The following is a 12,940-nucleotide window of genomic DNA, read 5'->3' as shown; positions in this document are numbered from 1 at the left end:
GAAGGAATTTCACCATATCCAATAACTCTCCCACCAATGGGATGCCTCCAGGTAAGAACAGATAATTTGAGTCCAGCCATTTCCTATTGTTAAACCACTGCTGAAAGAGCACAGCCTCCAAAGAAATCTATCCAACATCCTCTCCTTGATTATATATATGCTGCAGTAGTTTAGAAAACTGCATTGTTTATGTGTTTCTTAAAAGTACTTAGAGAAGGAGGCCTGTCTTGCTAAATCCCCTCCACTCATGATTCGGGTTGACTGAACATCCAGATTTTTTTTTTTTCTTGCTGTGAACACACACGTGTGAAAGGCTGGGCTGATCTTCTAGTACAGATAAAAAGCCATTTCCTTCAGAGGGTGCAGGCGTAGAGGCAGGAGGTTATTTTCATTCTTCATGCGATTATTACCAGCTCCTTAGCAGCACTAGTTTGGGATTGTGTAGTATACTTGTCGAGAGAAGCCTTTTGCCCCAGGATCACTTCCTTTCACTCCCTTCCATTTATTCAGTGATATTAAAGCAGATGCTCATACTCGGCTGAGTGAACAAAGGAACGTATTTGGTGTTTCAGGTCAGATAATTAAAAACATTAGCAGTAACTTAGCACTGTTTATTGTTATTTATCCCTGGGTCCCATCTCTCGGGGTGAGGTTCTTCCTCCCCCGGCTGCCAGCTTGCCGGGTGGATCGGCAGCCGCATCGGAGCAGCGCTGCCGCCCTCTCCCGGCTCCGCATCCCGGGGAGCCCCAACCAAGCCCTCCGCATTGCCAGCTCAGGCAGCCATTAACAACCAAACAAAAAAAAAACCAAAGGGAAAACCAAAAGAAAGCAAGAAAGAGTAAATCAAGGGGAATAAATAAATAATAATATATTAAAAACGTAAAAAATCAGTAAAAACTAAAAATTAAATTTCGAAAAGGGAGAAGGCAAGAGAGGAAAAAAAAAGATAAAAAAAGATACACAGAAAGGAGGGAGAAAGGAAAGAGAAGAGAGGAAAGGAGAGAGAAGAGATAAAAGGGGGGAATAAACGGGAAAAGGGAGGATGGGAAAAAGAGGGGAAAAAAAAGAGAAAAGGAATTGAAAGGAAAAAAAGGAAAAAGAAAAGAAAAAAAAGAAAAGAAAAAAATGAGAAAAAAGAAGATAAAAAAAAAGAGAGGGGGAAAAAAAAAAAAAAAAAAAGAGTTTTCTTCGTTGCGGGGGTGGTCAAGCACTGGAACAATTTCCAGGGAAATGATCATGTCCCCAAGCCTCTTGGTGCTCAATAAGCATTTTTTACAACACTCTTAGATACATGTTTTCACTTTTAGATCTCCCTATGTGGAGTCCTCGTGGGTCCCTTCCAAATCGGGATATTCTACAATTCTATGTATTAGTACTAAAACTCAATTCAATTTTGTTATAATACTTACAGGAGAGAATATCAAAATACTGTACAAATGCTCATATTTAATGAAATTATGGAGGGGAAACAGACCCACGATTTCATTAACAAAGCCACAATTTCTTTCATTAAAGAGTTGTTTCTTTAAAAGAGCATCAAATTAAAACACAGACAGGCTGTATCAGCTACCAGCAGCAAAATAGTATCAGACCTACCAGTTCTTGCTTCTGAGAGAGGGAACATGTGCCACACACTCAGACAGCAACGTGCAAGACAGACAAGGAAGGTATACAGAAAATATTCTCTCTCTTTTAAAGGTTTGTACAAGAGGCACAAGAAGACTAAAAGAAACACCCAAAGTCACTTGTGCACTAGGCTGGGGAAATGTCACTAAACCATAAGTTTTTTTTTGTAATAAGTGTTGCTGTCACATCTACAGTACCTGGTGGAAGGTGGATGGCAATAGGGATATATAAGCATACCTGTCTTTGTAATAGCAATTGCACACCTTAAGTCATGGAAAAGCAGCATTGCTGGGCTCCCTTCAGTTCCTACTCTGGATGTGTTCGAGCTCCCTTTCTAGGAGAGGGCTCTGTACCTCAGGCCATGGGGTATCCCAGACTGTAGCAGAGAGCACAAAGTTCCTGGGACCCTATGAGAGCAGGAGCAACTATTTTATTAGTTGTCTTCTAAAGCTAAATAGTAACTGGCAAAAACACAGAAACATCCTGAAGCTGAGAAATGGAACTAAGGGTTATAGAATCATAGAATTGGCTGGGTTGGAAGGGACCTCAGAGATCATCAAGTCCAACCCTTGATCCACTACCACTGCAGTTACCAGACCATGGCACTGAGTGCCACATCCAGTCTCTTTTTAAATATCTCCAGGGACGGAGAATCCACTACTTCCCGGGGCAGCCCATTCCAATGTCTGATCACCCTTTCAGAAAAGAAATTCTTTCTAATGTCCAACCTAAACCTCCCCTGGCACAACTTGAGACTGTGCCCTCTTGTCTTGCTGAGAGTTGCCTGGGAAAAGAGACCAACCCCCCCCCCGGCTACACCCTCCTTTCAGGGAGTTGTAGAGAGTGATGAGGTCTCCTCTGAGATTTTGATCTGCACCAGTGTGGCATTTCAAAGAATCAGGAGAGGAGATGTGTGCAGACACCTCCACGCTATTATTGATGCAAGGCTTTGCCATTTCTACTTGCAGGGATTCTGGAGGAACAAAGACTTTCTTCCTTTTGTCATAACTGCCTGGAGGTTCTCCTGACCTTTTTTTCCCCTCCCATTTTTCCAGGTGATTAAATCGTGCCGTCAGAAAGCATAACTATAATGCCAAGAAGCCAGCAATTTTAACACCACAAAAGGATAACTGCATAGTACTCCAGGCCATATTAGCTTCAGCTAGACTGACCCTCAGCCAGCACAATGACTGACAGAACTGGCACATGGCAAATTGCACTTTGAAGGCTGCAGCAGAACAGGAGCTCGGGGATACGCTTTGCATTAAAAACAGTCATGGACTGTATTCTTAGAGCAAGGATAAAGTAGGACAGCCCACCACTACCTCCCTGCTGAACCATTTCACTTGAGACATTTTCCACCCTCCTCTCAATCTTCTCCTTTGATAGTCCGTGAAAGAGAGCTGCCTGGTCTAGTGGGGTAATGCTACTTATATTCTTACACTACACTACGGATTTGTACTAAATTAAAGAAATTTTGCTACCTTTGAATGTCACATTAATTGAAAGAGAAGCTTTGATTGTGACATCTATGGATGGATGGTAACAAAACCACTTTTCCTCCCCTCAACTCAATGCTGCAGTTGAGCCTCAGTACACTAGTGCTGTATTGGAGGTTTCTGGGCTGTACCTGTGAAGACTTCATAAAGCAAAACCAGGACACCCAAGAGTACAAGACTTTGAGACCCCCAAAATCTTCACTCACACTTCCACTAACTCTGTGGTTTTTTAACTTTCCCAGACTGAACACGCCTGGTGCTGCCCCAGCATGAGCAATTGGGAGGCCACAAGAAAGATCTGGAATGGTGAAGAATATAGGGTTAGCCAACAGGAAGCTTTTACCATAGTCTGAAATTCAGGTTGTCCCATGGGTTTTCGACCTAGGTAGAGAAGACCCCACATAAGACCCCCACAGCATTCTCCTGAAAAAGCTGTCAGCCCAGGGCTCAGACAGGAGCACTCTGTGCTGGGTTAGGAACTGGCTGGAGGGCCGGGCCCAGAGAGTGGTGCTGAACGGGGCTGCATCCAGTTGGCGGCCGCTCACCCGTGGTGTCCCTCGGAGATCAGTGTTGGGCCCAGTTCTGTTTAATGTTTTTATTGATGACTTAGATGAGGGGATTGAGTCCATCATCAGCAAGTTTGCAGATGACACTAAGCTGGGAGGAAGTGTCAATCAGCTGGAAGGCAGGAGGGCTCTGCAGAGGGACCTGGACAGACTGGAGAGTTGGGCTGATTCCAACAGGATGAGGTTCAACAAGGCCAAGTGCCAGGTCCTGCACTTTGGCCACAACAACCCCATGGGGAGCTCCAGGCTGGGCACAGAGTGGTTGAGAGCAGCCAGGCAGAAAGGGACCTGGGAGTCTGGATTGACAGGAAGCTGAACATGAGCCAACAGTGTGCCCAGGTAGCCAAGAAGGCCAATGGCATCCTGGCCTGTATCAGGAACAGCGTGGCCAGCAGGTCCAGGGAAGGGATTCTGCCCCTGTACTCAGCGCTGGTGAGGCCACACCTCGAGTACTGTGTCCAGTTCTGGGCCCCTCAGTTTAGGAAGGATATCAAGGTCCTGGAGCAGGTCCAAAGGAGGGCAACCAGGCTGGTGAAGGGACTCCAGCACAGACCCTATGAGGAGAGGCTGAGAGAGCTGGGGCTGTTCAGCCTGGAGAAGAGGAGGCTCAGAGGAGACCTCATCACTCTCTACAACTCCCTGAAAGGAGGGTGTAGCCAGGGGGGGGTTGGTCTCTTTTCCCAGGCAACTCTCAGCAAGACAAGAGGGCACAGTCTCAAGTTGTGCTGGGGGAGGTTTAGGTTGGACATTAGAAAGAATTTCTTTTCTGAGAGGGTGATCAAGCATTGGAATGGGTAATCTCAATTTACATAGAGAGCACCCTCAGTGGGGAAAAAACCCACCAAAATCTACACAATAAAATAGGAAAACTTGTAGGATTATCTAAAATATCTAAAAATAAGCCCCAAAGCACAGCAAATCTGGAGAAAGGATATGAATGTATTTAATTATTTAATGGTTCTACAAAATTATATACCAGGGACTGAAACTTCTGTTCAATTACATAGTGCAACTTGAAATATATAAAGGTAAAACAAAACTCCGTTTGGATTTTGCTTAAAGCATGGTCAAAAGTGACTATGATTTAAGTGAAACTAAAATTACAAACATGCTTTTACATGCTTTTAGTGTTGCTCCTTGCAGATCCATCCTGTATGGATCAGGCTACTTACAGATAAAGTACCTGGAAACAGAGAGGTTACAAGATGAAATATATCAAAAAATCTGGACTTAATATTATAGCTTTTGCTAAGAGAATTAATAACACACAGCACAACTGGCCCACCATCTGTAGATTTGCTTGTTATTACTACTTTTTTCTATGACAACTTCTAATGTACCACTGTATGTGTTTCCATTGATTCATTACAACAGAACTGTCACTATGGCTCAATACTGTTAAATGACATTTCCAGACCAGAAATACAAGCTTTGAAGTAACCAATGAAATGGAGCAATTATGCAGCTCTGTACATAATTACTAAGAGTTAAAAAACTCCTTTAGGGACAATGAAATGGCAAGTGCTGTGGATAAGATACCAGTTAATTTCAATCTGCTTTGCCATAATTAGGTTACACAGTTGACAATGTTGTAATAGGATCACTGGTACAGAGCTTGCAAAATAAAATCTTAAAAGTCATTACATAAAATACCACTTTAAAATACAAGTTATACCGTAAGAATCCTAATGTATGAATAATTGTCTATCACTAAAGTTGCTAAAGAATTTCCTTTCTCACATTCTTGCCTCTGCCTTCCTAAGCCTGTGTTAGGTGTGCCTGCAGCAGCAGAGCCTGAGTGCAGGAAAAGCAATTAAGATTGGCAGATCAGCAAGGGTACCAGATGCCACTGATGCTTCTTCTACAGTACAGTCCTCAGACACCACAGCAGAACCAGGAATTCTCCTGGCTCCAAGGTTTCCTAGTAAAGACAGATTTGGAGAGGCACAGCCATTCCCCTAAATGTTGAAAAAAAAAAAAAATGCTGACCCATTCTATTGTCAAATAAGCCTGTGTGATGAGAACGACAGAGTGTTAATGTTAAGCTACTTTATTCTGGTTATATGGCCCTTTGGACAGATCACAGTTTATCGAGCCTACTGCAGTTCTCCCTTAATTAATCCACAGAATGAGTTCCTTTCCAACTGCTTTAATGTAGTGTTAATGAAGGCCCCCAATTTAGTATTCTGCCCCTCCATTTTAAATGTGATTTTTAAATACCATCAAAAACCAGCACTTGGATAACACGTCACTGCAAAGTCTTCCCCTAAGAATAAAACTAGAAAAAAAAAAACCAAACCACAAAACCTTATACACCCACACTCACAGAAATTACACAAAAACATGCCAAATAAAGGTTTGTAATGGATTTTACTTGTAGAAAAGCAGTATTTTCACATTATTTCACAATGAAAAGGTAAGACGTTTTACAGACAGTGAATCAACTCAGAATGCAACAGGTAAAGCACACTATACTACTCAGTATGTAAGGTATAAGATACACTGTTGTACTTAGCCAATTACTCCTGATGCCTCTTTATGGATACTTTCTTAATTACAGGTCCCCTCTGCTTCACACATACCAGCAGTATATTTGGAATATAAAAAGTGGGAGTGTTAAAATACACTGAAATATTTTTGGAAAAGTCAAACCCAAGACCAGCTTCTCACTACACAACGATAGCTCTACCAGATCATATAAACAAATGGCACCTTGTAAACTCTATGTCCAAACATTCTACCTCACTTTATACAAAATATGAAAAATATTGTCTTGATATAGAAAATGGTTCCATCTTCTTGCTTCTGCATTTATGCAACTTCATTATTAGGTTTTCTTATCCAGATATTAAATTGCAAAATGAACAGTTACTTATCATGAGGCTTTTCCAGCATCTTCAGTGCTAATCTTCCAACCATTAGCAAACTGTGTAAAAGGAAAAACATAGAATGGAACGATAGTAACAATTTGCCAATTAATTTTCAAATACTTCCAGGTAACTGGTGTATAGAAACAAAAAAAGATATATTCACTCCATCTGAGTTTAATTAAACAAGTAAGAAATCACACACAGAAGGTAAAAAGTAAGAATAAAATATTACGTTTACCTGACACCTGCAATTAGCCCTGCAGGCATGAATTTTCCAGAGTTGTAAAATCTTGTTCCCATGACAGCAGTCAGTGTTCCAGATGTAACTTAAATGAGAGATTTTAAAATCCAGTCAGCAGAGATGCATGTGTGAGAGATGCTAAAACTCAAGTCTAATAGAACAGAGAGAAGTACTAACATGAACTAAAAAGTGAAACAAGGTTATCTCATGTGATGGACAAAGAGAGTCAACCAATTCTGTAAATTTTTTAATGCCTCGGTATTTGAAAAATAAATATTCTAAATCAAGTTCTAGCACACAGTGCACTCCATATGCTTCTGCACAAGTTCCTCAAATTTCTTTCCTAAAATGTGCTTCTTTGGACACTACAAATAATCTCTGCTACATGCTCTGTAGCAGGCAAACCATTATACCTGAGCACACGGTTCCCCCATTGCTCATAAAAGGGAGTAAGCGTGTTCATGTAGTAATGTTCTGAGGATTAACTAATTTATGCTTGCAAAAGACTTCAAAAGGTTAGTCTGCAATGTAAGTGCATTATCAATCCCTTTCAGCCCTGCACAAGGGCCCTTCCACTAAGACCAGAGAGTTAAAGCTATCCACCCTCACCACCTGACAAAGAGACAAGGACTTGGCAGTTTCACTGAGCCAGGGGAATAACTTTTCTGCAAAGACTTTTAGGTACTTTTTAGTATCCAGTTACTTCAGGGTAAATATTATCCCTTCCAATTAAAATTTTAGACTACTTACTCAGAGAAATCCAAACATTATTTGGATTCTGTGAGATCTCATAGGCACCCAGTCCAGCCAAACTCCCAAAGAAAAGGCCAGCAGCTAAGGATGGCACACTACCTGAATAAGTAAAAGACAAAGCATTCATTAGAAGCTCAGAATGAAACTTGCTGGGCTTCTGTTTTGTAAAACACTAATGATAACAAAAAAAGAGAGGCATTTATTGTCACAGAGCAGATTAGAGAGGTTTTTTACCTCTTTTAAGGTACTAAAGCTGATCTGCACCAAGAAAGACATTAAAATACTCTTGCATAAGATACAAGTAGCATTAGTATTTAATTGTTTGACAGTAAAACCAGTAATATATTTATGATGGAAAGAATAGCAAGAAAAGCAAAACAATTGGTGTTTCCTTTGTGCAAATTGAAACGTGCTGTTTCAACACAGTTATATCAGAATGTCTTGAGAGGCAGTAAAGTAGAGGGATTAAATAGTAAGGGTTTAAGGTCAGAAAAAAGAAAAATGGACTGAACAGGGCAGAAGGGCATTCATACAAATAAATAGTAGCCAAAGAAGAGAGTGGAGTCAAGTAAGAGAGGTCATCTCTCTCAAGTACATCTGAGATCTGACCCAGAGGTAACTGCAGACTTTGGAATAAGGCTCCCCTCATTTGCCTAAACTTTTGGTCAAATCCTCAGTATACATTATAGTCCCAAACTAACATGAGATACAGGGTACCACATCTGAATTGGTGATTTATACATTACAAGTATGAAAGTGGCATGACCACTGTGAGTGTTGAACACCCTCAATAAGGCAATGAAGAACTGGGGACTTAATGCTACTGAGGGTGACTCTTTATACATTCTGTTATTCAGGTAATCTGTAAAAGATTCAAGATATCAAAGATACAGCGATAAAGATCTCTCAGTGTCACACGAGGACTGCATATTGCTTCTAGAAAGTATTAATTTTCAAGTTATCAGCAAGGCAGCTGAAACATTACTTTACATCCCACTTTTGGTATAAAAGCAAGGGATACAGTTGACAGGAAGCATCAGATATTCCTGTACATGTAGAAGGAAAAGATGCACACCCTAGTAAGTGGCTGCTCTGCACAGAACAGTTTAGCAATGAACATGTGGTAGCTACAATTATTTCCACAAGCTTGGGGGCCCACAAATTGCCATGATATCCTGAGATTTTACCTCAAGGCATTGTTTAAGAAGCTATGTAGTAGGAAAACCACACCACCTCTGGCTCAGTAAGTTCCTGTGTCTCAAAACACTGGGGCCCAGAGAACTTATTTAATGACTAGAGAAAAATCAAACTATCGCTCTTAGCTTGCCCTATTCTCATGTCCCTCCCAAAACACCACTTCTGGCCACTGTATTATGTGGGTAAACAGACCTGGTTGTAGAAGAACAAATCACCATCTTAGCTTTATGGATTAAATTTCCATTTTCTTTGTTTCTCCAAGTTATTAATAGGGATCCTCTTTTTTTTTTTTTTTTTTTTTTTTTTTTTAACTTCTCTGCAAGTCACAAGTGCCTGTTCCCCCTTCAAAAAATCTTTTGACCTGGATTTCCTTACCTCAGCATGACCATGTCCTCCCACATGGGGCCAGAGGATAAAAAATACAGCTACTATTTCACAGTGGCATTGGAGAAGTACGGATGCAATAAGTTACTTAAGTTCCCAGTATTGTCCCTCCTGCCTTAAGCTCCACTCACCAGCCAAAACAAAGAAAACAAGCCAATATGAAACATATTGGAATAGGCATTAACATCTATGTAGTCAAGTGCACTGGTAAGATTCTTACTGACTTTAACAATGCACCTTCACATCACAAACATTAAAACAGATTAGGGATTTTCAAAGCCGAAAGAAAATCCCCTGCAGCAGGGATGGATCCAGGGATGATTGTGTCCAGAGGAGAGCAAATTCAGAAAAGTGTCAGGAAATGAAAGCAGCAGGTCAAAGGGTAAGCTTATGATGCAGAGCCCAGAAAAGGAAATAGTTTAAGGACTGATTTGCATTGCTCAGCAATACTTGCAGAGGGGAACCTTCTGAAAACTGTCTGCAGCTTGCAATATACTGTTATGGGCAAACATTAAAATAAGAATAAATCTCTAAGGAAAAAAATAGTGGTTCGTGTCACTTTAAGATACAAGCATTCTATAGATGTTTTGTATCTAAAACAGCAAGGGAAAAGCCTTTCTGCAGCAAACTTATGCCTGTTCACCCGAAGAGCACAAAGCATCCACCACAAAGCAGATTGTAAGTTTATCAGCTCCAAGCTCAACCCAAAACCCACTACGCCCCAAGAGCTGCAGGTTATCACCACATAGCACAGACTTTACATCAACGAGAACTTCGAGATAGAAGGGTTTCGTAAAAAGCTGCCCAGCTCACAATAAGTTATTGAAAGGCAGGAGAGGGGGCTGCGGGAATGTGATACAAGCGCCTTCTTGCGCGGTACCTGCTTTTACATAGCCAATAATCCCTCCTGATGCCACCAGGGCAGCGTAGCCAAAGCCGAGCCAGTCCACGGTCATGCTGAACACTGAAAGAGAAATTGGGGTGAGAGTCGTTATCTCTTAATTTTTAATAAATAATTTTTAAAAAGGCATTTTGCAGACTTGTGATGTGGTTTGTTTGTCTGTATTTCCCCACGAGAAAGGCCTGCCTAAAGCCTAAACCCCGTCCCAGAGATGAAAACCCATTTGATGTGAACACGGACCCAGTGGTCCGGTCCATCCCCGCCGGGAGAGTAGGCGGGCACCCTCACCTCCGGGCAGCCCCGATCCTCTGCGGCCCGGGGCGGAGCAGCCTGCTGAAGGGAAGGGAAGGGGAGGGAGCAACGCACCGCCCAAAGCTTCCTTTTTCCGGCTGTTCTGACAGGGGGGGGGGGGGGGGGGAAATAGAAACACAAACTATCAAAAAACAAAACAAAACAAACAAACAAAAAAACCCAAACCCAAACAAAAAAGCACGAACAAACCACAAAATACCTAGCTCAAATAAAAACAACAAAAAACCACACGACAGGTAGAGTAAGGTGCCGTCCCCCTGCCCCGGGTTTTGGAGGAAGAAGCGTGGGTGCCCTCCCACCTCCTTTCAAAGCTGCTGGGACATCCCCCGGCCCCGCTGAGGGGTATCGAGGGTGCCCCAGCGATCCTGGGAGCCGAGAAAGGTGCAGCTGGGGTTTCGTGCATTTGTTCAGTGAGAAGCACAGCTCCCTCCTGACTGCACCCAGCCCACCCCAGTGCTGTACCAGAAGCAGGGGGATGTGGTACGCCTGAGAATTTGGCGTTGGGTTTTTGGGGTGGCATGAGGTACATCTCTGGGCAGCCAATGATGGGTAATGGCAGCATAACCTTTTTATGGAAGATGCAGAAGATTTCTGTCATCTTCAAATTACAAGCACAGCTGTTGAAACAGAAGAAGGAATCTTCTGTAGAAGTTATGCAACAGCGTGAGATGCAAAGCATCTTGAGAAGAAAATATTTTGCGTTTTTTTTTAACCTGGAAAGATCGTAGGGAGATGTTTACAGACGTCTAAAGATCTAAAAGATAAACTCTTTTTCAGTGCTAAAACTGGCTTTCTTAACGTAAATGGTGCTTCATGACTTAGTCCAGTTGGCTGAGCACTCACACGGACATTTAACCACATAAAAAGAAACAACACTCCTCCAGCCAGGTCTGAGGGGCTTTGGTTCCAATTAGTAACAGAACACAAACCAGCAAGATGCCTGTGCTTTCTGTAGAATGCAGCTTTCTCTAGCTGAATTTCAAATTTTCCCATCTTTATGTATTAACTTAATGGCCAGAAAATGGGAGAGCAGTTTAGTTCTCTTGCTGGCCCTATGTGGTTTAAATAGGTATCTCCCTGAAAAATGCCACAACGGAAGATCTAAGCTGCACTGGATGGGGTTCCCTGTTCTATTAATGCTAATTGTAATGAGGTTCAAATTCCACTGCGTTCTGCTTTGTAATCCAGCACTGGCATTCCTCTGGAGGGGATGAAGTGGAAGAGGAGTGGAAGAAAACCCCAGCTGCTGGAGCTGCTGAACTCACCTGGGGCTTAGCTGAGGTATGCTCCCTGCTCACTCCAATGTTGTTTCTTGAAGCCCTGGCTCCATCTGCTCTACCAGTATCACAGACACCCTCCCTTTCTGACATAGGGAGAGAGCTTTCTCACTGCTGACATCTCTCTCTCTGCGCTGCTGCCTCCTCTCTTACTGTTTGAAGCAGTTCCCTGAAAACTAGAATGGAAAATGTGATGAAAATGAAGACGTTCCAAGGAAACAACAAACTCAAGGTATAGAAAATCCGAGTTCTCCTCTCAGGGCTGTTTTTGTATTTCACCTTAAATACTGTTAGGACTCGTCTTCTCTGTCTGAAGTTCAAAAACTGCTCCAAGTCACATGAGATGCATAATTCCTTTGTTACTGCACAGGAAGTTGATTTTTTACAAATGTCTAATATTTACTTGCAAGTCCAAACCTTAGAAGCAAAATTTTGTGGAATTTTTTCCTTTTAATTCTTAAAATTATGTGCTGACTGGGTTTTTTTGGTGCTTATGAAAGCTTGCTTCTGTAATTGTGATGCCTGTGGCCATAAGCTCATGTATTTAAAAATTAAATCAGTAAAACCCGTTTTCTTAGTGGCAGCCATTTTGTCAAGAACAGACACAGGCACTTGAAAAGACATAATACTTTACAAGTGAAAATACTTTACAGAGTTCCCTTATTTAAGCTTACACTTTGTAAATCCTATATTTACTACTGGAGCCTAGTTATTAGTTAAAAATCTGATTTGCTACCTTTCCTGCCATTTATTCTAAAAACCATTTAAAGTTCTGTATTATTTGCCCGTTTTTGTGTACACACACATTCAGGGTATTATTAAAGTTAAAAGCTGTGTATGTTCAAACTCCAGTACAATTGAGATCCCTTTACTACTGAATTAAACTGAGCTCATAATGATCAACTGTACTGGGTATTCAGACAAGGGGTTGCAATCATTTCTCTAAATAACAGAAACAGTTACAGAAGATAAATCTGTGTCCAGGTATGACTCTCTTTTTTCTGATTTTCTCTAACTTTTCTCTTGCTTCACAAATAAGTTGGAACAGAGAATTACTACAGAGAACCAGAATAAAACATAACTCAAATTACTCATTGAAAACAGAAAAAATAGTAATTACTCTGGTAGAGAAGAGAACACGTATTACAGCTACTTGACCCTGTTTTCTCTTGCTCAACTTTGTTTTTCCCACTATGTATTGGCAATAAGACTTACAATAAACAAAAAGCAAATTCCTGACCTTCTCAGTCAGTGGGAACAGGGTTTTAAGTGCACAAACATTTCAAACGTGAGATAATTTTTAACAATACAGCT

General features: G+C 41.5%; 1 protein-coding gene across 1 annotated transcript; it reads right to left on the bottom strand.

The window, feature by feature from the left end:
• Window positions 1–6,042: 6,042 nt before the first annotated feature.
• LOC139792698 (transmembrane protein 14C-like) lies at window positions 6,043–10,397 on the bottom strand. The gene is made up of 5 exons (XM_071736421.1): window positions 10,326–10,397; window positions 10,017–10,100; window positions 7,553–7,654; window positions 6,800–6,887; window positions 6,043–6,617 (listed from the first exon to the last, which is right to left on the bottom strand). The coding sequence occupies exons 2-5, from the start codon at window positions 10,090–10,092 to the stop codon at window positions 6,560–6,562; spliced, it is 324 nt and encodes a 107-aa protein (XP_071592522.1). The 5' UTR covers window positions 10,093–10,100; window positions 10,326–10,397; the 3' UTR covers window positions 6,043–6,559.
• Between the last annotated feature and the right edge of the window lie 2,543 nt (window positions 10,398–12,940).

This window comes from Heliangelus exortis, chromosome 2 (genome assembly GCF_036169615.1).
Source record: "Heliangelus exortis chromosome 2, bHelExo1.hap1, whole genome shotgun sequence".
In the NCBI taxonomy this organism is placed as follows: domain Eukaryota; kingdom Metazoa; phylum Chordata; class Aves; order Apodiformes; family Trochilidae; genus Heliangelus; species Heliangelus exortis.
This window is presented reverse-complemented; position numbering and strand designations above follow the sequence as displayed.